General features: G+C 35.8%; 1 protein-coding gene across 1 annotated transcript in view; it reads right to left on the reverse strand.

The window, feature by feature from the left end:
- Positions 1-1786: 1786 nt before the first annotated feature.
- GUCY1B1 (guanylate cyclase 1 soluble subunit beta 1) overlaps positions 1787-25137 on the reverse strand; it is a 38436-nt gene continuing 15085 nt past the window's right edge. Inside the window, exons 3-11 of the mRNA XM_044680729.1 lie at positions 19710-19940; positions 18290-18406; positions 16657-16790; positions 14198-14395; positions 9538-9775; positions 7825-7965; positions 5361-5515; positions 4900-5026; positions 1787-1929 (exon numbers count right to left, since the gene is read on the reverse strand). Coding sequence (XP_044536664.1) covers positions 1906-1929; positions 4900-5026; positions 5361-5515; positions 7825-7965; positions 9538-9775; positions 14198-14395; positions 16657-16790; positions 18290-18406; positions 19710-19940 — 1365 coding nt within the window. The 3' untranslated portion in view covers positions 1787-1905. The remainder of the gene's footprint in view (positions 1930-4899; positions 5027-5360; positions 5516-7824; positions 7966-9537; positions 9776-14197; positions 14396-16656; positions 16791-18289; positions 18407-19709; positions 19941-25137) is intronic.

The raw sequence follows: 25137 nt of genomic DNA on the forward strand, positions 1-25137 counted from the left end.
GTCAAGTGACTTGCCCAGGGTCACACAGCTGGAAAGTGGCTGAGGCTGGGTTTGAACCAAGGACCTCCTGTCTCTAGGCCTGACTCTCATTCCACTGAGCTATCCAGCTGCCCTAATGTGAAGTTTTTAAAAAGTTTGGTGTTCTGGAAATTGGTCTGTTAGTTTTGTTTCAAAATTAGTTAAGTTCACATTTCAACTCTGAATTCTGACTATAATTAGAAGTTTTCAGATTGTGAAGCAGGAAAGGAAAATTCATTATTTTTATTGGTTCCTACCTCAAAAGGCAATAATACCCAACTTTTGTTCTCAGTTTTTGTTATTGGTTATTTTCAGGATGAATACAGTTCATATTCATTAAAATTACTCACTTGCCAGTTAATAAGGAGATTAAAATAAGTAATATTTAAGATTCCATTTTTGAAAAAAACATTAATAATATTCAAAGGTATCAAAGAAAAGTTCATTCCTTTTGTACTTCTGGAAAAATTCATCCTTTATGAACATTTGGATGAATGTATTTCTATAAACGAGCTTGGAATCAATCACAAATAAAACTCAACTTTAATTTTTTATTGAAATACAAATTGTCTCAAGACCAGTGGAAAAAATAATTTATTGCCGGTTCTTTTACACATAAACATGAAACATTTATACATATATTTATGTGTTGATACAATATACTAAATATAAAGACAAACTTTTTTTTACACAAAATTAATTGCACTGTACTGTTCTGTAATACTTTATAAAGACATATTGAGAAAATATCAGGGAGAGAATTAAGAATACAGGCATTTTCTTGCAAGAGGAACACACTCTCTGTAGAGATCAAGCTAATTATTCTGGACCCCAAATCCTGAATATTATTCCATTCTTCTACAGAAAGCAAAAGAAACCAAATTCTCAGAATTATCAAGATCAAGCAAAGACTCTAACACGAAGAGTCCTGGCAGGAAGTTCCCAACTTTGTTCTTCACTATTTCAAAAGCATCCAGACATTCAGACCAATCTAAAAGAAAAACTCAATGAAAAATCGTACAGCATTGTACTACAGCTGCATGTAATTAACTATATTTAATCTGACAGATATAATGGAATCTGAGAGATGCAATGTAAAGGAAACATGGAATTGCAGATGCCACATCATGGCAGCGGTGATATACTTTTTCACCATAGAAAATGTTTTGTTTCTTATTTTCCCCTCCTAGTCCAACAAAGGGAAATGGTTATCTTACTTTGATATAGCTGTTATTTTCTTAGCATAGTTTATTAAATCTTACTCTGGGAAACTAATGTTTTCTGAGGACCTAGATGAGAAAAGTCAGTTACACAAATAAAACGACTCTATACCTTGGACCCTAAATCTTGCCACCCAGAATGCACCAGTGCTGTGATTTCTTCTACCAGTTAAAATCTAGATGGTGGTCGAATGGATTCTATAATGATAAATACCAGCATGACAAAGAGCTACATTTAGTAGATCTTGCTGAAAAAATATGTGTGCAGAGCACCAAATGGAAGTGATCAACTTTGGTACACAGACATATTGCCAAATGCTATTCAGCAGGTCATGAGGTTTAGAATGCAGAAAAGTTCACATCATCCACAGAGCAGGAGCTAAGAATATATCCACACTGAAAGCACAGCAATATTCAAAGCAGAACTGAAATATGAGCTTAGAGAGGCTAGAGGCAAACAGAAGAAGACTATGTATACATTTTATATATATATATATGTATATATATATATATATATATATATAATGTATACACCTGTGGACAAAGAATGGAGTCATTGAAAGAGATGAAGCAAAATATATAGCCACATAGAATCACTGCTACTGGGCTGGGTTGGTATCAAGGGACAGAAGACCCTCATCTTCCAACTTTCTTCTTGTCCCTTTCTTCAGCTCTCATCTTGTTTTGTTTCCTTAAAATAAAATTAAAGAGAGAAAGCCTTAGTTTATGGCAGTAAACAAATTTGTTTGGACAATTTGATTTAAATAGAAACAAGTCTCTATTTTTTTTCCTTTCCATTAATAGTAAAGACTGAAGAACATTTTGTATTTTTAAAAATTTCATGGGTTAGGTATGACCATAAAAATGAGGAACATGCATAGATAAGGATTGATGCTCTAAAAGATTCAGGCAGGCATATCACAGAATTTTATATTTAAAAGTGGAAAGAACTTTAGAAATGAACAAGTTCAACTCTCTAGTTGTTTTAAAATAATATTTGATTTTTCCCCAATTGCACATATAAATGATTTTTTACATTTTTTTTAAATTTTGAGTTCCAAATTTTTTCCCTCTTTTATACTCTGTCACTTATCCAGCTTCCCTGAGATGGCAGGCAATCTGATATAGATTTTTGATGTGCAATCATGTAAAACTTTTTTCCATATTAATCATATTGTAGAAGAATTTCAAAGGAAAAAAGATGGAAGAAAGTGAAATATAATATGTTTTGGTCTGCATTGAGACTCTTATCTTCTTCTGAAGGCAGATGACATTTTTCATCATGAGTTTCTGCCAGCCCTCTAAATTTAAACAAATGAAGAAGCTAAATCAATTTCAGAAATTCTTACTTGCCCCAAAGCACACAGTAAATGGCAGAACAAAAACCAAAACAAAACAAAAACTGGATTTCAGTTTTAGATTCCAGTGCAAGGTCTTTGGACTTCAAATCTAGTGGTCCTTTCACTCTAGGATTCTGACTCTCCTAACTCTTGATCAAATTAATCAGTTCAGCTGCTTATCACAACAATCATAGTGATGAACACCTCCAATTATCATACAGTATTTTTATGGAAAAATATGATCAGAGCCCATGATTTTAAAGCCTTTTTAAATTTGATATATAAAGCTGTTTAAGAAAAATGCTTGTTCCATCATTCCTTACTCTTTGTGCCCCTTGAACCACACTGTCCCTGAGGTTTTCTTAGCAAAGATACTGCTGTGTTTTGCCATTTCCTTCTCCAGTGGATTAAGGCAAAGAGAAGTGAAGTGACTTGCCCAGAGTCACACAGATTGTAAGTATGTGAGACCAGATTTGAACCCCTGACTCCAGGTCTATCTTCTGAGCTATCTAGCAGTCTCCTGAAAAACACAATAGCTAATTTTATGTAGTGCTTTTAAGTTTAAAAAAAAATCCCTTTCACTGAATCCTCCTAAAGTCCTATGGGATAGGTACTGCCGATATTAAGATCCTCATTTTAAACTGAGAAAACCGAGGCTTAAATATACTCGGCCACAGTCCTACAGCTATTAAATGTCCAAAATGGGATTCAACCCCAGGTCTTCCTGACTCCAATTCCAGCACTACTCACTAGTTCTACTTCTTTTTCAAACATGCACGTTTACCCCACAGCTATATTAATAAAGCAGCAAAAAAAAGATATAGATAAATATTTTTTAACTTGGCATCCATTTTCTCTTAGACTTAAATACTAAAAGCATTTTTTGGAGAGAATGCATAAACACACAAGAAATATAATCAAAGAGTTTAACCCACAGTCCAGAAGCTAATACATCAAAGGGGGCACAGCATATCCAATACACTGTTGAAAGCATTCCTGGCTTAGCAGTAGGCTTGGCATGTATGTTAAAGCGCTTTAGTGGGTATACAGACAGTGAAGCAAGCAGCTTGGGAACAGGCTGGGCTCAGTTCAATTTAGCTCCAAAGAACTGATAGTTAAATTTTCAGTGTGAGCATTCATATGTTGGAAATTAGGAAATGCTATAAATCAGGGCTTGATTTAGTGTTTGGTTGATTGGACTTAAGAAAGTGATGGATGTAGATTAAATTTTAAAAGATATTTTGTGTGTGTTCACATAAACCACACATATATGTACTAATACATATTACCAACATAATATATGTTTATATATAAATGTTTTAAATGTTTAAAAATATATTAAAAAACCACACACACATATATGTACACACACATGCACACACTCATTTTTTTTTTTAGTTGTTAAACATTTACCAGAATGCAACTGATAAATCTTAGACCTATTCTGGAAATCCAGGGCTCTAAGGATCATCTTTGGGATGTTAGATAGACCTGCATTAGAGAATCTTCTGAGCCCGAGACCACTGGGATGTTCTAGGACTCTAAAAAGGTAAAGTAGGGGCAGCTAGGTGATTCAGTGGACAGAGTGACAGGTCTACAGAGGGGAGGTCCTGGGTTCAAATTTGATCTCAGTTTCCTGGCTGTATTAGGGCAAGTCACTTCAGCCCCATTGCCTAGCCTTTATTGCTCTTCTGCCTTGGAACCAATACTTAGTATCGATTCGATTCTAAGACAGAAGGTCAAGGTCTGAAAAAAAAGAAGTTCCAGGACTAGAGGTTCTGGTTATCTTTTAAGAGCTTTCTAAAGAGTAAAGTGGGAATTATTTCTTTCTCAAGGAGGCACTTAAAGTGACCTAAATTCATTCCTGCCTCTCAACCCTGGACCTTGATTTGAAAGTTGACTAGATGTAGCTCTCATATTGTCTTTGGAACAGATTAGTTTTCATGAACCCATCAAGAAAACTACTGGCAGAAAAAGTAATATCAGTGGGTCGGAGGACCATTGTTCCCAAGTGAGGTGAGAGGTCCCTCACCAGAGTCCAGAGAGAAAGGGAAAGGAGCAAGGTTGAAATGGGGCAGTAACTGAAAGTGTAGATGCCTTCAACTTTGATTTTCATTGCTAGGTAAAAGCCACTAGCCCTAGAATGAGTACCATTTGATGAGGTTAGCCCTGCATTTTAACTTCCCCTTGTTTTACTTAATTAATGGCTAATATCTTTGGGAATACTTTTTTTCTCCAAAAATAAAAAAAAAAAGATTTCTGATGACTTCAATTAAACTTTATAATTATGCCCTTAAAAAAAGGCATTACTTCTTTCTTACCTCATCCTCTGTACTTTTTCTGGATAGAAACCAAACTTGCATTGGCTCTTTTTTACCCTTCATGGATACTGGTCCTCTGTGTTCCAGATGAAACTGTGGGTCTGAATTATCTGGTGTCATAAGACATCTGGAATAGAAGGAGGATAAGATGCACATACAATTTTTCCTGAAAATATGGCACACCTTTGACCCATTAATTGGTACCATCTACAGCACACATTAAACGCCATTGCAGAAGACCACTCAGGATCATCATGCTCTGGCCATCTTGGACATTGCCATGGCCATGAGGTGAGTCTTGAAAATAAAGATCAAACCTTCTCAGAACAAAAGACCATAACAAATGCCAGGGCACGATGGAACGGATATTAAGATTAACTGTGAAACTTGCATTTTGTGAGGCAGGTTCAGGGAGAGCTGTTTTTTTCTTTAATTCTGGTAAAGAAGCAGTTTTCCCTTACCGATAGGTGTACTCGGACACATTGATCTTCCCCTTTTCTCCTGTGGTTTCTGTCCTGCTTGTAAGGTTAACAGTGTTCCCAAAGAGGCAGTATCGAGGCATCCTCTGGCCTATGACACCAGTCACTACCTCTCCAGTATGGATTCCAATTGTTATCTGCAGAAATAAAGTGATCCTCTTAATAATTTTAGTAATAGTAACTCAGTGACACCAATACCTTCTGCACTGATGTGCTGTTTGTATAGCATACGCGCTCATACCCAAGGTTTAATAATGTTTTCATGATGCAGCTTCTGGTTGGAGCAAATCCTTTCCCTGAAAATTATAGGACAACAGATTCTGAATTCCATGGATCAAAGAAAGTCTTAAAAAAAAATTTTTTTTTTATGTACAACAGGACTAAAAACAAGGGACACTGGAGAGGAAGCTTTTTATAGTGGAAATGGTTCTGCATTTGGAATTAGAGGAAGTGGGTTGGAATCTTGATTCTGCTACTTACTGCACAAAGGACCATCAACAAGTCACCAACCTTTTCCTCTGGGTCTCAGTTCCTCTATTTGTAAAATTTGAAACCGATGATGATAATTCTAACGTCTCTCCAGCTCTAAATCTCAAGTTCTTATGGGAACCTCACCAGAAGTGCTATTTTGTTGTTTTTAAACTGAAAAAACAAATGTTCTCTCAGTGACTTTAACGAAACATAAACACACACGAGTAGGCTTCTAGTAGAGTCTTGGGGGTCATTTTTTGTTTGTTTCTACTGCAAAGTTAAAGTAAAATTGGTCACATAACCCAATACAACTGAAAGTTCTGAACCAGGCAGCCCGAGGAAGTGGTTTCCATCTGCTTCTACTCTACTAGTCATGGAATAAGTAGGTCACTGACCTCATTGGGCCTCAGTCTCCTCATCGTCCAAATATGATAACCTCTAAGAACCCTTACAGATGTAAAATTCTATGTTCAGCTATGTTAATATCTACATTTTACGCACCTTCTGTTGTATACTTTTTCAAATGTAGAGAAGTAAACAAAGTACAGCAGTCATATACAAGTGGGACAATGTTATAATTATCCTGCTCCATTATCTACAAAAATATCTATGTGTGTATGTCTAAATTACATATGAATATTACATGCAATATTATAATATATAAGATATATTATGAGATAATAGATAATATACTATATAAGATATTATAATATCATGTAATATTATGAGATATAAGATATAGCATATTATATACAATATAATAATATATTATACATCATATGATAATATATGTAATGTCATACCATAATTTATATAATATACAATATTTATTATAATCCATATTATAACATAATAATAAACATACATGTATACATATATTTACATACATGTACACATATGTCATTTAAAGTATGCCCATGCAGTTTTTCCTGAAAATGTGGCATGCTTCTAACCCATTAGTTGGATTAGAGGCCATAGCACACATTAAATACTGGCTCACATGGTAAGTGAGAGCTAAAGCCTATAGTCCCACTCATGATCTCGTCTTAAAAAAATAAAATAAAGTAAGAAACTCATCGTTGTCTGACTAATAATACACATGTCCCTTACCTGAGTTGGGCCTCACAATCCCCTGTGAGGCAGACATTCTTACCATACACATTTTATAAATGAGAAACAAGAGGCTCAAAAAAATTAAGTGACTAGTCTAGGGTGACCTAGTTTAAGATAGGAATTCAGAACTCTCTGACTCCAGTTCCACATCTCTTATCTACTATGTCAGGCTATCCATATGCTAGGCATCCATTACATGATGTTGGTATTTACTTGTAAAGTGTTACTTGTTGAGTTATTTTTACTTGCAAAGTTATTTACTTGTAAATTTACTTGTAAAGTCATTTAAATCAGTGATAGAATGTCAGTTAACAATCACAGAAAAAATTGGAATGGGATAATAGTGGCTCAGGCGGAATGAGAATAGTCTTAGGACTACTAGACAAAAATGAGGCAGAAGGTCTCATCTAAGAGGCAACATAATATGCTGGATAGAGTGCCAGCTTTGAGGGAGAAAGAACTGGATTCAAGTTTAGCCTTTGATACATTTTAGCTAAGTGACCATGCAGAAGTCTCAGTGCATCAGGAAACCCCCCAAGACCCTACATTAGAGATATGCTTTTCAGTTATAGAATGGTAGAAGTTTCCATACTAAGAGTTCCCTACAGCAATTAATTAAGAGATCCATCTTCGAGCAAAAAAAGGCTCATCTAGTCTTTATATAATCTTCCATAGAGTGTTAAATATGTATTCCATCAAGGAAATATCCATCATACCTTGAGAGGAGAGAGTTAGTTCTAGAAATTTTCACTTTCATACAAAGTAGTATATTAAGATAAAGGCATGAAATATGTCTCAAATCTCAAAATCCATTTACATACTTGTATACATGCACTGCTAAGTCTGTTCAGTATTTACTAACCTGCACAGATTCTCCATCTACCTGAACCTGGCCAGCTATTTCCATCATGTCAAGGGCCAAGTGGCAAATGGAGCGGGCATGGTGGATACAAGGCTCTGGCAAGCCACTCACAGTCATATATTTATCACCGACAGTCTCCACCTAACAGGGAACATAGAGCATTATTGGTACCAGGAAAATTAATGTTGATATTGTCTTCCCTTCCTGTAAACCACCATCCAAGTTTTCTAGTGGTTTTAAGTTTTTTCTGTCCTCCATTTGTTGAAAATTCTGAGACAGTCAAACGTTAGTAGGCTGAATCTTTGCTGTGACTTTGTGACATTCACACATACCAGAAGCATCATTTATGCTGCTGATACAGGTAGCCCAAGAACAATGTTAATTTTCTTCAAGAAACACCTCTGTGGTGTCTACTGATTGAGGAATAGCTGAATCAACTTTAGTATGGAATGTTTATGTATTTTGAGGAATTCAGAAAAACTTGCAAAGGCTTGTATGAATAAATGCAGAACAACAAAAAAAGCCAATTTAGGAGGATAACACCAAAATGACTATAAAAATGTGTCAAAAAGAAAAATATGAAGAATCAGATGATCTCAGACTAAATGACCAATGGTTGGTTCCAGAAAACATGCAATGAAACACTCCTTCATTCTCCAATGGGACTACATTTATCGTTTACAATAAGTGCGGATATTGTGTATGCAGATGTGTGTGTGTGTGTGTGTGTGTGTGTGTGTGTGTGTGTGTGTATTGTTTAACCATTTTTCTTTGTTACAGTGGGAGTTCTATTAGGATGTGATTGAGCAATAGTGAGAAATGGCTATCTGAATAAGAATGGAAAACAATTTTTAAAAATTACTTTGCTAACTCTCAAAACAACTGCAGCAAAATCCACCATCCACGTACTCCTTTCTGAATCAAAGGCAGAGAATCTCAGGGTGAGAATGAGGGCAAGTTAGTCACTGAATAGTGGTTTGGTATATGGTTTATCACTATCATTAATCTTTTTTTTTTTTTTAAATAATGTGGCCACCAGGTGCTAAGCTTTGTAAACCCAAACAGATCATGTAAAGTAAACAGTTTTTGAAGAGCTTACATTATACCAAAGGTCTGAGAATGCTTTGGTTAACATTCCTGACTTTATGGAGAAAGATCCGGCTGACTTAATTTTTTCCAACATTTTATTTGTTTCTAGTCGTAATAGAGTACAGGAATACATAAATATTTATGCTCGAGCTGATGTTATCTGAAGGCAAATGTGAGCCTTCTATCACCTCCTCCCCTGCTCTGGGGTTCTCTTAGTGAGAAAAGCTGAGTAAAAATGTCTTTGTGAATTCTTCAGGATGGATGCCCTGTTTATTCCAAATGTAATCAACACCTTACATAGCTCTCTAACCCTAAGAGTGAGTGAACAATTGAACATTACCATTTCAACTAAGGAAATTATTCAATGGCTTCAAGCTGTTTTCATTGAAATCACATCGCTCTCAATGAAATGATAATTCTTTCAGTGAAATCACACTACAAAACATTCATTTTGGGTTACAAGGAAGGAAAAGTTTCGAAACATAAGGCTAAGTGCCTCTTCAGTTAATCATGGATTTGTGATGATGATGATGAAGATGATGATGATGATGATGAAGACTGCAGAGAAATTTCATGGAATAAAAACTTCCCGAAGTCTAAAATCTGAAATGACAATTTATTTACCTTATAGACAAATGGATTTTTTCGTGAATCAGTCAGTATGTCGAATCTGGTGTAGAGGTCATTTAGAAGATTGACGATCTTCATTGCTCCTTCTCCAGATGCATGCTTGCTGCAGAAGGCATTGAATCCCACAATTCCGCTGAATAGGATAGTGACATTGTCATACCTCTTGGCAGGCACTGGACGTTTATGTCTCAGCTCATTAGCAACTGAAGGTGGAAGGACAGAATATAATAACCTGTATGAATAAAGAAACAAAGCCAGAATGTGAACGAGAGCTGAAGAAACCATACTACTATGCCAACTCATCTCTACAGTCCATTTGATCAAAGACCCTTTTAAGTTTGACTTTCTTATAAGACCATTAAAAAATAGTCCTGGCCTTGGACACTTCCTAGTTATGTGACCCTGGGCAAGTCACTTAACCCCAACTGCCTCGCCCTTACCATTTTTCTGCCTTGGAACTGATATTTAGTATTGATTCTAAGACAGAAGGTAAGGGTTTGTTTTTACAAGTGCCTTATCTACTTATTTTACATACATTTTTTAGGTAAGAACAAAGAAAAAAATCTTCAGATTTGGCCATTTGACTACTTTTGACCTCACATTTTATGGTAAAGGCAACAAATGGAAACCACAACTCTCCTTGCGGCTTCTCCTGTGACATTATAATACAAACAAAATAAAACAAGCAAGCCTCTTGTAACTGGGACTTGAAAAACTATCAATATCTCAATGACACCAAAGGCACTAATTCCTTTAGTTATACTTCTCCATTACAAAGAAAAAGTGGGTGAAATGAGGTGGATAATTTGGAGGAAATGCTATTTTATTTGTAGAGATTATACAGAAGTAGAACAGGAAAGTGCCACTGTGAGGGAGTTTGGGCAGGAACAGCATAGGAACTGCTGAACCAATCTGGACTAGTGACAAAAGAAAGCCATGTTAAGGCAGGGATTCTTGGCCTGCGGTCTGTGAACTTTAAAAAAACTTAAGAATTATATTTCAAAACAATTGCTTTCCTTTGTATTTTCTTTTATTCATTTAAAAGTATCAGTTTAAGAAGGGGCCCACAGACTGCCAAAGGGATCCATGATACAAAAAAACTTCATAATCCTGGGGTTAAGGATACATAATATATAATAATCTCAGTTCTGATTCCAAAGAAAATGCAACACTTTCTTACTTTTGCTGCTCTGTATCCAAAAGCAATTGTCAAATTGGATTAAAAACCTAAAAGGAGAAATTGAGTTTTCAAAGTTGCTTCATTTCTATTTAACTGGACATATTTTAATCATGGTAAATTGGAAGAAATATTTAGAATTCCTGATAACATTTTAATTATTAAAGAGTAGATTAATGGAATGGAATTATCATCTAGAGAAATATTTGTAGTTTTAATAACATTATAGTTATATAAAGTATGAGGAGCATAGAGGAAAGTGATTTTAAGTAGTACATTTTACTCACTTTCACAAATGCTTTGAACAAAAAGAAAAAAAACACACATCCTCCTCTTTCCTTAAGGAAAAAATATAAAGATGAGGGTCCAATATATTTAGGGCCAGACAAGGTCACCTTCTGGGTTTTCCTGCCCACCCCCTACTTTCATTGTTCTGTAATGAATAAAAGCAGACATCCAGCCTGAGAAGACAAAATGGCAGAAGGAGGATTAGGAGACTTCCCATCATAGACAGCATAGACACTTTATGGATGTATCTACCATCTAAAAGGGGCACTTTTATTATTTTTATCTTGGACTGATAAGCAAAATTGCATGCTCTTTCTGCATGGTCAGAGAGTAACATTTACCAAATTGAGGCATGGTTGGATGATGGATATCCTCTTATTTGGTGATCTGAGAAGAGTATTTACTAGTTGGAACTTACTCTTCATAGATTCTGAGCGTTAGTCTTTGGTGTGTGCCTACTAGTGGCATAATAATGGGCCATTTCACCCATGAATTTGACATATAACCAGTAAGGCATTACTTTTTTTTTTTTCAATAAGGTAACAAATTTGTCCTGATCTATACAAATCACCTCAACTGACCCACACAGACATTTATTTTTTCAACCCCAAAAACCTTTAATTAATTAAAAATATTTTTCCATGGTTCCATGATTCATGTTCTTTCCCTCCCCTCCTCCTACCTACCTCCCGTAGCAATGAGCAATTCCACTGGGTTTTACATGTGTCATTGATCAAGACCCATTTCCATATTATTAATATTTGCATTAGGGTGATCTCTTAAAGTCTACATCCTCTATCATATCCCCATTGACCCATGTCACACAGATATTTAATGCAAGATTTTACTCTTATCAACACTATGTTCAAATTGAGTTAATGAACCCCACAAAAAGTGAGACACTAAAAGTATTAGATAGCTCATGCTTCCATGGACTGGTTTAGAGTTCTCACTTTTCTAATCTTTTTTTTTTTTAAATACTTATAGAAAGAAATTAGCAAATAGCTGAAAAGAGGCATAATAAATATCTAGTTTTCATGTTGGTAAAATGAAGCATATGAAAATAATTTCTTCCTTGATACTTCTGTTCAGCAAGATTTAGCCATATCAAATCTACAAAAAGATGTTTTTACCTATTACCCAGGCTATTGAATGTTTTGCTAAGGGGACAGTTATGTAGTTCAGTGGCAAGAGAGCCAGATCTGGAGTTGGGAGAACCTTGGGTTCAAATCTGGCCTCAGACACTTCATAGCTATATGACTCTGAGTGAGTCACTTAACTCCAATGACCCAGCTTCTATTACGCTTCTGCCTTAAAAATGGTATTACTTCTAGATGGAAGCTAAGGTGTTCTCTCTCTCTCTCTCTCTCTCTCTCTCTCTCTCTCTCTCTCTCTCTCTCTCATTTTATTTTTAAAAACCTTTACCTTTTTGAGTGGTAAGGGATAGGCAATGGGGGTAAAGTGACTTGCTCAAGGTCACATAGCTGGGAAGTGTCTGAGGCAAGATTTGAACCTAGGACCTCCCATGTCTAGGCCTGGCTCTCAATTCACTGAGATGTATTTGCAGTAGAGTGAATCTTTAACATCAAAACTCTAATCAGATCCCTACATGGTCAATCATATATTTTTATTTTTATATTTTTTTTAATTTTATATTTTAGAAAAATTTTCCATGGTTACATGATTCATGTTCTTACTTTCCCCTTCACCCCCCCAAAATCCACCCCCCCAAAGCCGATGCACATTTCCACTGGTTTTAACATGTACCATCGATCAAGACCTATTTCCATATGATTATATATTTTTCTAATGCATTTCTGCTCTCACAGTTCTTTCTCTGGATGTGGATAGCGTTCTTTCTCCTAAATTCCACTGGATTGTCCTGGGTCATTGCATTACTGCTAGTATAAAAGTCCATTTCATTTGATTATGCCATGATGTATCAGTCTCTGTGTACAGTGTTCTCCTGGTTCTACTCCTTTGGCTTTCTCAGAATTTTCTTGATCTGTTTAATATTTTTATTCAGTTTTTTGGTCAGGAACTAGAATTTTATTGGGATAGGGAACTCCTGATGAGTAAAACTCCCTCCACTGAGAACTATTTCTGCAACTTGTAGCCTAAATGATTTTCCTGGGTCCCTGAGATCTTCAGTGATTTCCTGAGGTGTATGCTGGCAGGATATGGTACAGAGGGACATGAACCTACTGCTTTCTGACTCTAATGCCAACTTTCTCTCTGTACAACGCCATTTGTTGTTGTTCAGTTATATTAGTCATGTCCAATTCTTTTTGACCCACTTGGAGTTTCTTGGCAAAGATAGTACAGTGCTTTGCCATTTCCTTCTTCAACCTCATCTGATAGATGAAGAAACCGAAGCTAAAAGGTAAAGTGATTTTCCTATGACAACACAGCTTATAAATGTCTGAGACAAGATTTGAATTCAGGAAAAGGAGTCTTCTGGACTCCATATCAGGCACTGTATCCACTGTACCACCCAGCTGACCTTAACAATGTCTTACTGTCCCTCAGTGTTTTAGACTGTTGGATATCTACAAATATTCCACAGAAAATAAAACTCTGACGTCCCGACTCCAGGTGCCTGTATCTTGTTCAGCCTAATGAATCTTCTGGCTGATGTTTTTGCCAATCACCTTCCTTTTAACACTATTCCTAAAGAAATGCGTTCACTTAAAAAAACAAACAACCGTCTTCAGCGTTATTCCATATATGTTCTAACTTTGTAAATAAAAATTAGAAAATTTCATCTCATTTTAAGGGGGACACTTCAAAGTTACGTACCTTGTACTTGCTTCTCAAGTCAACAGTTAATTTCTTTAAAATTTAATTTAATTTTCATTTTTATCCCTCCTTCATTTTATCCCTCCCTTCTACTCCTCCCAAGAAGGCAGGTGATATGATACAGGCAACACCTGCAATGTATAATGGTTATGCCTTCCCCTGCTTTTTTTTTTTTTTTAACATTTACTTTCTGTGTTAGGATCAATACTATGTTTTGCTTTCAAGGCAGAGAAGTGGTAAGGACTAGGCAAGGGGGGGAAGTGATTTGCCCAGGGTCACACAGCTAGGACATGTCAGAGAACAGATTTCAACCCCAGATCTCCTACCTCCAGGCTTGGTTCTCCATCCATTGATCTACCTAGCTGTCCCCAAACATGAACTCTTTCTTACGTGTCTGTCTTTTTCTTTTCATCTTCCAGAGCTCTCAGAGTGAGCTGTAGTCTGTCTGTGAGGATTTCCAGTTCTTGTGTCAGCTTATACTCCTCTCGGAACTGTTCTCCCAAAAGAACCAGATCACGGGTGGCATCGTGCAGAGGGATGTCACTCAAATAGAGACCTCTCCTCGTTAGGTCATCCAGATTCATCACACTATCACAAAAGGAAAGCATCACAGATTAGTCCCAAATTAACCAGCTCGTATTCCTACCACTGAGATGTGGGAGAGGAAGGTCTTAGAGGGAAGGATATCAAAGGTCATTGCCAATCTAAATAAACAAAGATTTATTAAACATCTTCTACGTGAAGGTTCTTAATCAAATGCCAGAGGACAACTTCAGCTGAGCCTCAAGCTCAAAGTGGGCATCAAACTTATTCATGAACAATCTGTTGGATTATAGGATGAGAATATTTGTGTGTTTAATTTATTTCAACTGTGGAGTTACACTAAAATCAGATTTTCATGACAAGGGCTGGTGCACCCTATTTGCACTACATTAGAGATGGGAGGTCCTAGGTTTAAATCTGATCTCATACTTTCTAGCTGTGTGATCCTGGACAAGTTACTTAACTCCAGCTGACCACTTTTACCTCTCTTCTGCCTTAGGATTGAACCAATTAATACAGACAAGGTAAGTTTGTTTTTAAAAAAGCATTTATTATAGTAAACAAATCAAAAATCAAAAGTTTTGCCACATTTAATACAAAATCAAACTTTTGTCACATTTTGAGGAGTGCCATTTTTATTTTCATGTATCTTTATTTTAAAAATATTATGGCTTAGAAGCATCCCGAAGTCCCTATGGACTTTTAGGAGCTCTCATGGAGAAGAAAGTAGATTTTTCTGTTATTTGGTCAAATTTTCCTAAAGATATGTTGGTCATCTAGAAAATTCTATTGAAGAGAAATTAACTTTGCTAGTCCTTAATTACAAATGAATATATTATGTTTCTTTATCCTTGCTTTTCTGAGGAGTTTTGGTTATATGTCATATGTTTTTACCGCAAGTTTAGACAAAAGATGAGAAAGCCAATTTAGAAAAAGACCTGAACATTTTAGAGAACCTTTATAATGCAAAATTGATCTATCCTATCTTGTAAACACAACAAAAGTTATGTTGAAAGAGGATGCTTTAGTTCCCTTTTTTCCATTCTTTAGATAGGGAATAGAACATGTTTGGTATCTTCAAGTTCATAAAAATTAAAAGTAATTTTAAAATGATATGATATATTACATAAATTACAATATTTAGTAGGAACATTATAAGGAATCTTATATAAAAGGATGTTTCATTAGCCAAAAAGTCATTTCAAAATCATGTCTTTAACCCTCTTTCCCCAAAATATTTTCACCTGTTGTATATTAAGTTGTATAAATTTTTACTGAGTAAAATAATTGCATTTGCATCAAGTATCCCCTAAAAAACTTAATGGCAAAAAACAAAAGAAAACATGAATACTGCTACATAGTCATTATTTTTATTAGGAAAGTTTCATAAATTCCTCCAAATTAACTAAGAAAGTAAACTTTAAAATTGACATATCTCCCATTGATATTTGTAAACAAATTAGATGTATCCCAAATACCTATCCCAAATAATTATTTTAACTGAATTTCAATTCTATGGAAATTTCGATGCTGTATAAGGCACTGAATTTTTTTAAAATTTAAAACTATTTGTTTCCTGAAATCCTGTGTATTAAAATTGGTCTAGATATTTTAATAGGCAGGTAGGTGGTACAGTGGACAGAGGGCTGAGCTAGGTGTCAGGAAGAGTCAGCTTCCTGAATTCCAATCTGGCCTCAAGACATTTACTAGCTGTGTGACCTTGGACAAGTCACTGAACTCTGTTTTCCTCAGTTTTTTCCTCTGTTAAATGACCTGGAGAAAGAAATGACACATAACTCTTGTATTTTTGCTAAGAGAATTCCAAATGGGGGCACAAGAGTGGACATGACTGAAAAATGACTGTACTAGAAGCTAAACTAACTTGTTCCTAGCAAGAAATCTATGCCTGTTGGGCATTCAAGTTCCTTGCATTTGCATAGGTATATGCATATGTATATATAATACAAACACCATAATTGCTTTATGACTTTACTTTTCTTTAAGCTAACTTTCCTGATGCCGGTATCAGGTGGGGGAAGGAGTTTTTCACAAATCTAAAAATCTAAGTCCCATGCCACAACTATTAAGATACAGAAAATAAACCATATTTAAGATGATTTCTTTTTAGTGCAATAAATTTAGATACTGAGTTTCATAATTGTAGGAGTATCTTTAAAAAGTCATAAATACGTAATATTAATTTCAGAGTGTGAGGGCACATACTAATGACATTGTATTGAACTGGATAAAAAGGAAGAGTCCAACTTTGCTTCAGGCAACCAAATGACAATGATTTGTTGTAATACCTTGGAGAACACAGGAAAAGAATGCTCTCTGCTTCAGGTAAGTAGATCATTTGCCCCTTGAGGCGTAAGCAACTGATCTCAGTCCCAGTCAGCTCATCTTCACACTCCAGCTTCTCCACATCCAATAATCCTTCCTTCAGGAAGCAAACGAAGACTATTATATTAGTTCACATTAATCCAGCTCTCCCCGGGGCACCTATATTTAACCATCCTTTCAGAAGATCCAAAGGAGAGTATTTCTCATATAAATGTATAATGTTTAAAAGAATATCAGTTAGGTGAGGGTTTCGAAGTTTGCTTTTTGGTTTTGCTTTTGGTTTTGCATTCTTAAATTTTGCATTCGACTAACCACAGTGCTACTAGACACATTTTGAAGGTGATTTGGTTAATTTTCTCTTTCATGAGTGCAAGATCATTCAGCTATGCTATCTCTCAGATGAGAAAGACCAAAATCTCTCCGTTGGCACTCATTCTTTAGTACAACCAGATTCATGCCGGGCCGCACCACAGAGCAAGCCAGCAGCCTTCCTTGTTTCATATGGGCAATCAGAAATGGGAGAAGCTGTACATACCTTAAGCACACATTGCTAAAGACCTCTGATGAAATATTTTGGCTAGATGAGACAGAAACGAGAGTATTCCAGAGAAAACATGTATATTGTTCAACTCTGGCTCTTCACTTCTTCATTATACCTCTTTTGGGGGCCACCTGACTGTAAGCCCCAAATTCATAACTAATGGCCATTCGTCAGTGCATTTGGAGGGATACTACAGAAAATCGAGGGAGTATATATTCTTCCTATATGTAAGTATTCATGAGAACATGACAGGTATTTTGGAAAACCAACCCCTTCTGGGAAGAGAAACTGAATGTTATATTGTATCTTAAGAACAGACTGGAAGTTTCAATACTTTCCCTGCCTTGTCTCCAAAAAGAAATTGATAACAAAGAATCCAGTTAGGAAAATAACAGGCTAATTGATTTTTAAAATCAATTTGTTTTTATAAAAAGCAAAAACAGAATGCCAAGAAAAAAATTCAATTCAATTCAATTCAATTCAATTTAATTCAGTTCAACATCTCTGGGCCTTAATTTCTTAAAGAAAGAGTATAATAAACTAACTTTGAGGTCTTTTCTAGTTCTAAAATCTATGATCCTGTGATGTTATACACACAGATTTATTTAGCATTTATTACACAAAGGGCATTGTGCTGGAGAATGGGGATACAAAAACAAATAAAAGAGCAGCCATCAAAGAACTTAAATTCTACTTGGGGTTGTGAGGGAGAGAAGGAAGCAAGGGAATGATACAACCTGCACACAGAAAAATTTCCTGTTCAATATTCATTATGAAGAAAAGTAGCTGTGACAAAAATTATAAAGTTCTAATAAAATTTACTTTTTATAAACCAAGTTTATTTGAGAGTAGAGAAGATTTCTTACCAATGGGATTTAGTATCTATCATGTAGGTGAGCAATACCAATACAAATTTAATACTGTTGGGTATTGCTTTTCCAACTCTATAGTACCCATTTCCTGGCATATAATGACTTCTGCTTTTCCTTCCCAACAACTTTTAGTTTGTTATTTATCACACTTCTTTATTTTAACCAATATGATATTTTGATTACCTTGCTTCTCAAGACAAATACAGTGTTGATATGTGAGAGGATCCCGTGGAAACTGATATCAATATGAGGACGAACCAGAGAGAAGACGGATAATAGACTGCAATTTCCAGGCTGAAGCTAAAATGCAGGAGGGAAAGAAAATGGCACTCAAATAATGTAAGAGAAACGTTTTCTAAAATCAGAAATCATCACATTACTTAACCTTTAGTATATTAGTTCTTAGCCACTTTATCACTCCTAGGCTAGATTTTCCTGGAATTAAAAACCCAAACCAGAAAAACTCAATGGGCCAGATTCTGAACCAACACAATAATTTGATAAGCTTGGAGTCAAAATGTTTAGAACCAAATAGAATTGGGATCATTTCTATTAACAAATAATTTACTTCAAAATGAATGAAAATTGTCCTTTTAATCAGTCAGCTGGGCATTTTAGTGCTTTCCATTTTAAGCTAGATTTTAACATAATTTTAACAATATACATAACAAATTTTAGATGATCTCTTTCTTGACTATGTTAATTATCCTTGGATCTCTGATGAAAATAACAGAGTTGGGGAACCACTAGTCTTTCTTATCAGTAACCAATGCTAACTTTGATTGTTCAGCAAATTGGACAATTTGGTATCCAATTATGGCAATCAGTTTTTAAAGTGGATAAGCTGGGATTTTACCAATGCCAATGAATCTACAGGAAACCAGGGCAAGAAGAAAGTAAAAAAACCGGAAACAGCATCCTGAAGAAAGCTTTCAGCGAGCTTTGTTAGATTTGCTTCTGTTTCCACACTACCCAAGGTAATTTGTATTTTGCTCTTGTTATTTTATACTACTTTCCTCAATATTCTTCATTCTCTTGCTAGAATAGCCTGAGATTTTGTTTTAAATCATCTGTCTCAGGGAGTAGCTGGGTGGCTCAGTGGATTGAGAGCCAGACCCAAAGACAGGAAGTCCTGGGTTTAAATCTGACCTCAGACACTTCCTAGCTGTGTGACCCTGGGAAAGTCACTTGACCTCCATTGCCTAGCCCTTACCACTCTTCTGCCTTAGGACCAATACACAGTATTGATTCTAAGATGGAAGGTAAGGGTTTTTTAAAAAAATAAAGTATCTGTCTCAAAGGAATTTATTATTTGAGTATCATTCTCTCTAATAATTAAAATTATTCACTATCGCTTCACTTTTTCATTGTCTTAATAGACTATTCAAATGGAAAAGTTAAATAGATATTGGGGAGGAGTTGTTAAATGAGAATAAACTGATAAGGGAGAACAGCGTACTTCAAAGCACATGCCTTATGTATTTATAAAAAAAAAAAGTTTATGTCATAAAGCACCACAAAATTTGCTCAAGAACAAAAATGTTAGAAGGAAACATTTGATCTTTAAATCCTCTGGCACTGTGAAAGAATGATATAATTTTACCTGGGGAAGCACTCTGTATATGGCATTTCCACATTGAGTTACTACTAGATCCCTGTCAAATATTATATGAAAAGGAAAAGCTTTGCAGAAAGTATAAGGGCTGATGCGGGATTCCTGGGTACCATTTTCTTCAAATCTGTCAAGATCTTCATAAAAATCTTCTTCCTTAGATTCCTTTTCTTCAATTAAAAATTGTGTATGGTCACATTCTTCATTTCTTTGTTGAATAACCTACACAAAAGAAAAAAGAAAGATGATAAATGGAAAGATAGGAGACAGGTTGATAGATAGCACTGGCAGTCTGCTTTCAGTGGCTTAGTTAAAACACTCACAATATTTTCTAGAACATAAAGATGATAAAAAGATTTCGCATATGAATTAAAATGCTTATAAAAGTGTATAGTTCAATGTGTGTAAATTCAACATATGCTTGAAACAAGAAAAAAATGTTCAAACTTAAGCAAGTAGGTATTTGCTTTTTTCCTCTATAGACAACCAATAAGGAGGTAGAATAAATACATTTAATTAAATAATTACATTCAAAATGTAATTACAATTTTGAGAAAAACCTACATTTACAAATTTCTAGATCTCTGAATGAAAAGCAGCTATTTCATCATTCTCTGTTTCCTTGAAAGGGTCAGTATAGGCACAGGAAAGATCTTAGTATGTTTTGTTTGGAATATAATCAATACATGAATTTATTACCTATTTTAAAAATTCTTGATTAATAATAAATATTTATAAGTTGCTACTATCCTAGAGAAATAAACTGTGGAAAGCTAAAACAAATTATTTTCTTAAAATCATTTAATTGTTCTGAAACTATGGACATAAATATGACTTTGGGAAAGAACTCTAATGAGTATTGTTAATTATTCATTATGAAATGATTTGCATCTTGGTAATGAATGTTACTTAAATGAATGAGAACTAGTTAAAAAATAATAGCACTTTATATAGCCCTTCAAGATTTGCAACGTGCTTTAGAAATAACTCATTTTGGGCCATTTATTTTAATAAATGGGTTTCATGGGTCATATTCACTGGTTTGCCTATATGTTTTCTGCATAAGCTTCTGCTATTTTCAGTGCTTCTTATTCTATGTAATTCTTGTAGAGTTTTTCCTCCTGTAAAATTTCCACAGAGAATTTATCCTTTCCACGATGGAGGCCTTACTCTTTGTTTATTTAATAACTGGGGAAGTAATAAGGAAAGACTCAAGATCTCCTATTCAAGACTCAATTTTCTCCTACTTTAGCAAAATGAGTACCATTAAAAATGACTCATATACTACTTTTCACATCCCTGGAAATCTGCTACCACCTGCTACCATTTAATTCACCTACAATTTTGATTCTTCTGAAATATTTCTGATTCACAGTTATATAGTATGCACCCAAGGGGATGCTGTCATTAAAATGCACACTTCCAGGACAGAGTAGCTTGGAATCCTGAAAAGGTTAATGAGATTTCTCAAATCTTTTCTTCTTATTCAATTTTGGATTCAGTCATTATCTATCTGCAATGTATTTACACACACACACACACACACACACACACACACACACACTGGACTTTCCATTCAAATGCATGCCATAGTCTTGGACAAGGAGCATTTTATAGTCTTGGGTTTCTTTTCCCCCTATAGATTGGTAGCTTATTCTCTTTTAAACAGCCACAGATCTCACTGAAATGCCTTACGACTGATCTCAGGTCTCAATATCTTCAATAAGATGTCAACTATGAAAAAAACATGTGAAAAATGAATTGCACTGTCTTCCATTGACTCATATCAAATAATAGGTATCTTAATTCATATTAAATAGTTAAAGAAGTAGACAGCTAGAGGTTAGACAAGCTTTCCAAAATCAAACTAAGGCCAGGTCTACACAGCTAAAACAGAGGAAGGGTACATAATGATCTAGTGAACTTAAGAAAGGGTACTGGCAGATAATGGGGCAGCTAGGTGGCATAGACTGCTGACCCTAAGTCAGAAAGACTCATTTTCTTGTGTTCAAATCTGTTTAGACACTTATTAGCTGTGTGACCCTGGGCAAGTCATTTAACCCTGGCTTGTCTTAGTTTCCTCATCTGTAAAATGAGCTAGAGAAGGAAATGATAAACCACTCTAATATCTGTGGTCACCAATGAGGTGTGACCATCAAATGGGTTCACAAAGAATCTGACACAACTGAAATGACTGAACAACAAATAGGTGATAATCTTGTTAACTCATGCCTAAAAGAGAGTTCCAGTTCTTATTTTTTCTATTTTGAATTTGCTGCCTAATTTATATGAATTCACAGTTTACACAGTCAATTTTCCCTTGCTTAACTCTCTGCCTTGAATTGGCCGTACTATGGAGCAAGATGGATTGGTATTTGATCTTGAGTCCTAATCCCCACTTCTCAGGATTTTATCAGCTATATGACCCAATATTACCTGTATCACTTGGTAAAAGGGAATGTTCTATCCCTGTAGGCTTAATTGAGAGGAAATAAACCAGATTCTCTGTCTCTCTATTTCCCTCTATCTGTCTTTTGTCTCTCTCAAAGCCTTACCTTCTGTTTTAGAATCAATACTAAGTATTTGTTCCAAAGCAGAAGAATGGTTAGGGCTAGGCAAATGAGGTCACACAGCTAGTAAGGGTCTGAGGTCAGAGTTGAACCCAGGACCTTTCATTTCCAAGCCTGACTCTCTGTCCACTGAGCCACCTAGCTGCCTTCCTGGCACCAGATTATCTCAGCAATTGTCCAGCATCCTATGATAATCATCATATGAGAAGTTAGGAGAATTTGCAGAGAATCAGGCTTATCGATCTAGAATTAGAAACAACTTCAGAGGTCATGGAGTCCAACTCCTTCATGTTACAGATGAGAAAACTGGGGTTCAAACCCCAATACACAGTGAGTGGCAGAGATGGGATGTGAACCCAGGTCTTCTGCCTCTAAAGCCTATCCTCCTTCCATTCTACTGTCGAAAATGCCCTTTATATATTCTATGTTTATGGCACAAAAAACCACTATCTTAGATATATTTTAGAAGTCAGAAATATTGTCAAAACTGCAGTATTTCCCCTGATGAAACTGGGAATCAAGAGGAATTCTTCTGTAGCCCAGGCAAATGACGTCATCCTCCCATGTCTAATCACCATAGCAACAGCTAGGAAAATCTTGATAAATTATTGGCTTTCAGAGATTTCAAGCTATTTTTTTCCCTTGCTGTGTTGTGCAAGCACCTGGGCCTACTTTGGCTTAGGTAATTGAAAAGTCAGAACAATAATAAAGAAAAAATCTTAAAATTAGATTTAACTTGAAAAAAAATAGCTTTCTCATTATTTCTCCAAGGCCTTTATGTGAAATCTCCCTGGGGCAGCAATAATATTAATTCACTATCATGTTCTGAGGGTTCATGCTATAAAGGCAGGACGATGCATTGTGAATTTAGGGAGATACCTATTCAATAGGTTCAATTTTTATTGTGATATAATGAGAATTGCCCTCTTTATGTAGGTGCATTTCTTTAAGTTCTTTGGTTGGAGAAAAGAGGTCGTTAAGTATTGTTAGCTAATAAATTATGTAATAATCTGGATGGAGCACACACCACAAGTCAAACCAACCATCAAGGGCCTTTTTGACCAGCTGAGAATGAGCTTTTCTTTAACAGCACCATTGCATCATTGTATTGGATCATAGCATTGGAAGAGACCTTAGAGGTGTTGTGAGGAAGATTTATTTAGTAATTAATTAAGTAATAGTGTTGGACCTAGCAGGAAGGGCTGGAGCATTCCAAGATGGAATGAAGGAGCAGGAAGTAGGGCTTGTGCTCTGAGAGAGACTCCATTAGTGGTTGACACAGACTGTCGCTAGCCCTGGGAGATCTCAGAGTTAAGGACACCCTGCATCCTGATTTCCCTGGGATCCGGAGTGGTGGTGGCTTTCAGCAAGTGGACAAGACCTGCAGAGCTGCACCAAGTGGAGGAGGAGTTTGGGATCTGGTGGACAGCATCTCAAGCACACTTTCTCTATCTGGGTATCTTGGACCACCTTGGCTCTTGGCATCCTGATCATCTTTGGATTACTGTGAGAACCCTCAAAGCCACCCTGAGGCCCATTAGCTGTGCTGCTTCAAACCTAAATAAAGAAATCTTCCTCACAACAGTTGTCATCTAGTCCAGTTCCCTCATTTTATAGAGAATAAAACTGAAACCCAGAGTGGTTAAGTGATTTGTCCCAAATCACAAAGGAAGTAAATGATTCAGGACTTGAACCCAAGCCATCATATTCCAAACCCAGTATTCTCTACCACCCCACAGTGTTTCCCAATTTTAATGACCTTGAAGTGTTGTTTCTAAATCTGGATATTCTCTATTTCTAAGTTTTTATATTCTCTGCCCCAAAAGAATTCAGCCCTAGAAAAGCATATTGCTGGTGGTCCAGAGTAGGTCATGACAAGTACTATAAAGCAAAGGGGGTGAGGAAATCAGGGGTCAGCAGAGCAGCGTCCAGGAAGCCAGGTGGACTCAGGAGCCAGGAAGAAACAGGAGGCTCAGTGGCTAAACTGGGGGATTAAGTTTATTTACTTATTTATTTGCCTATTCATCCATTTATTTATTTATTCATTTAATATTTCTATTTTAATTTTGAGTATTTTCCCATAGTTACATGTTTCATGTTCTTTCCCTCTCCCCAAATCTCCCTAGCCCCTCTTAGCAATTCCACTGGGTTTTGATTCCATATTATTGATAGTTAGACTAGAGTTATCGTTTAGTGTCTTCATTCCCAATAATATCCCCATCAGTCCATGTGTTTAAGCAATTGTTTTTCCTCTGTGTTTCTCCTCCCATAGTTCTTCCTCTGAATGTGGCTAGTTTTCTTTCTTGTAAATTGGGGGATTAAGTTTAAATCAACGTTCAACCTGAAGGAGCTCTAGGGCCCTACATACACATTCTTTGGACAATTTCAAGTTTTACATTGGCCACATCTCTACCTCCCTCTCTTACCCCAGTCAGTCAGTTAACAAAGAATTATGAAACATCTACTATGTGCCAGGCACTGTGTGGATGATCAAGAATCAAGTGTATACCATTCCAAGGTGAGGCCAAATTGAGAGGTGCAGAGTCAACTACTAACAGGAATCAATATTTTGTATTCTGGCAAATAATTACTATGCAATTTCATTCACATATTTTTGTATTTGGAATAAAATTAAAATTATATAGTTCCAATTATGACAAAAATCTTTTCATTTCTTGTGGATTAAAAAATGAGCATTCTTTAGATAATGGTGAAGATGTTCAGCCTTACGCATTATGCTAAACATACACAAGCTGAAGACAAGAGGAAAGAGGAACAGACATCAAAAATATCCTTCCATGCCACTCAGGAGTGGAGAGAAACTGTAATTCAGCTTCCCATTATATCCA

This window comes from Gracilinanus agilis, chromosome 6 (genome assembly GCF_016433145.1).
Source record: "Gracilinanus agilis isolate LMUSP501 chromosome 6, AgileGrace, whole genome shotgun sequence".
NCBI lineage: Eukaryota > Metazoa > Chordata > Mammalia > Didelphimorphia > Didelphidae > Gracilinanus > Gracilinanus agilis.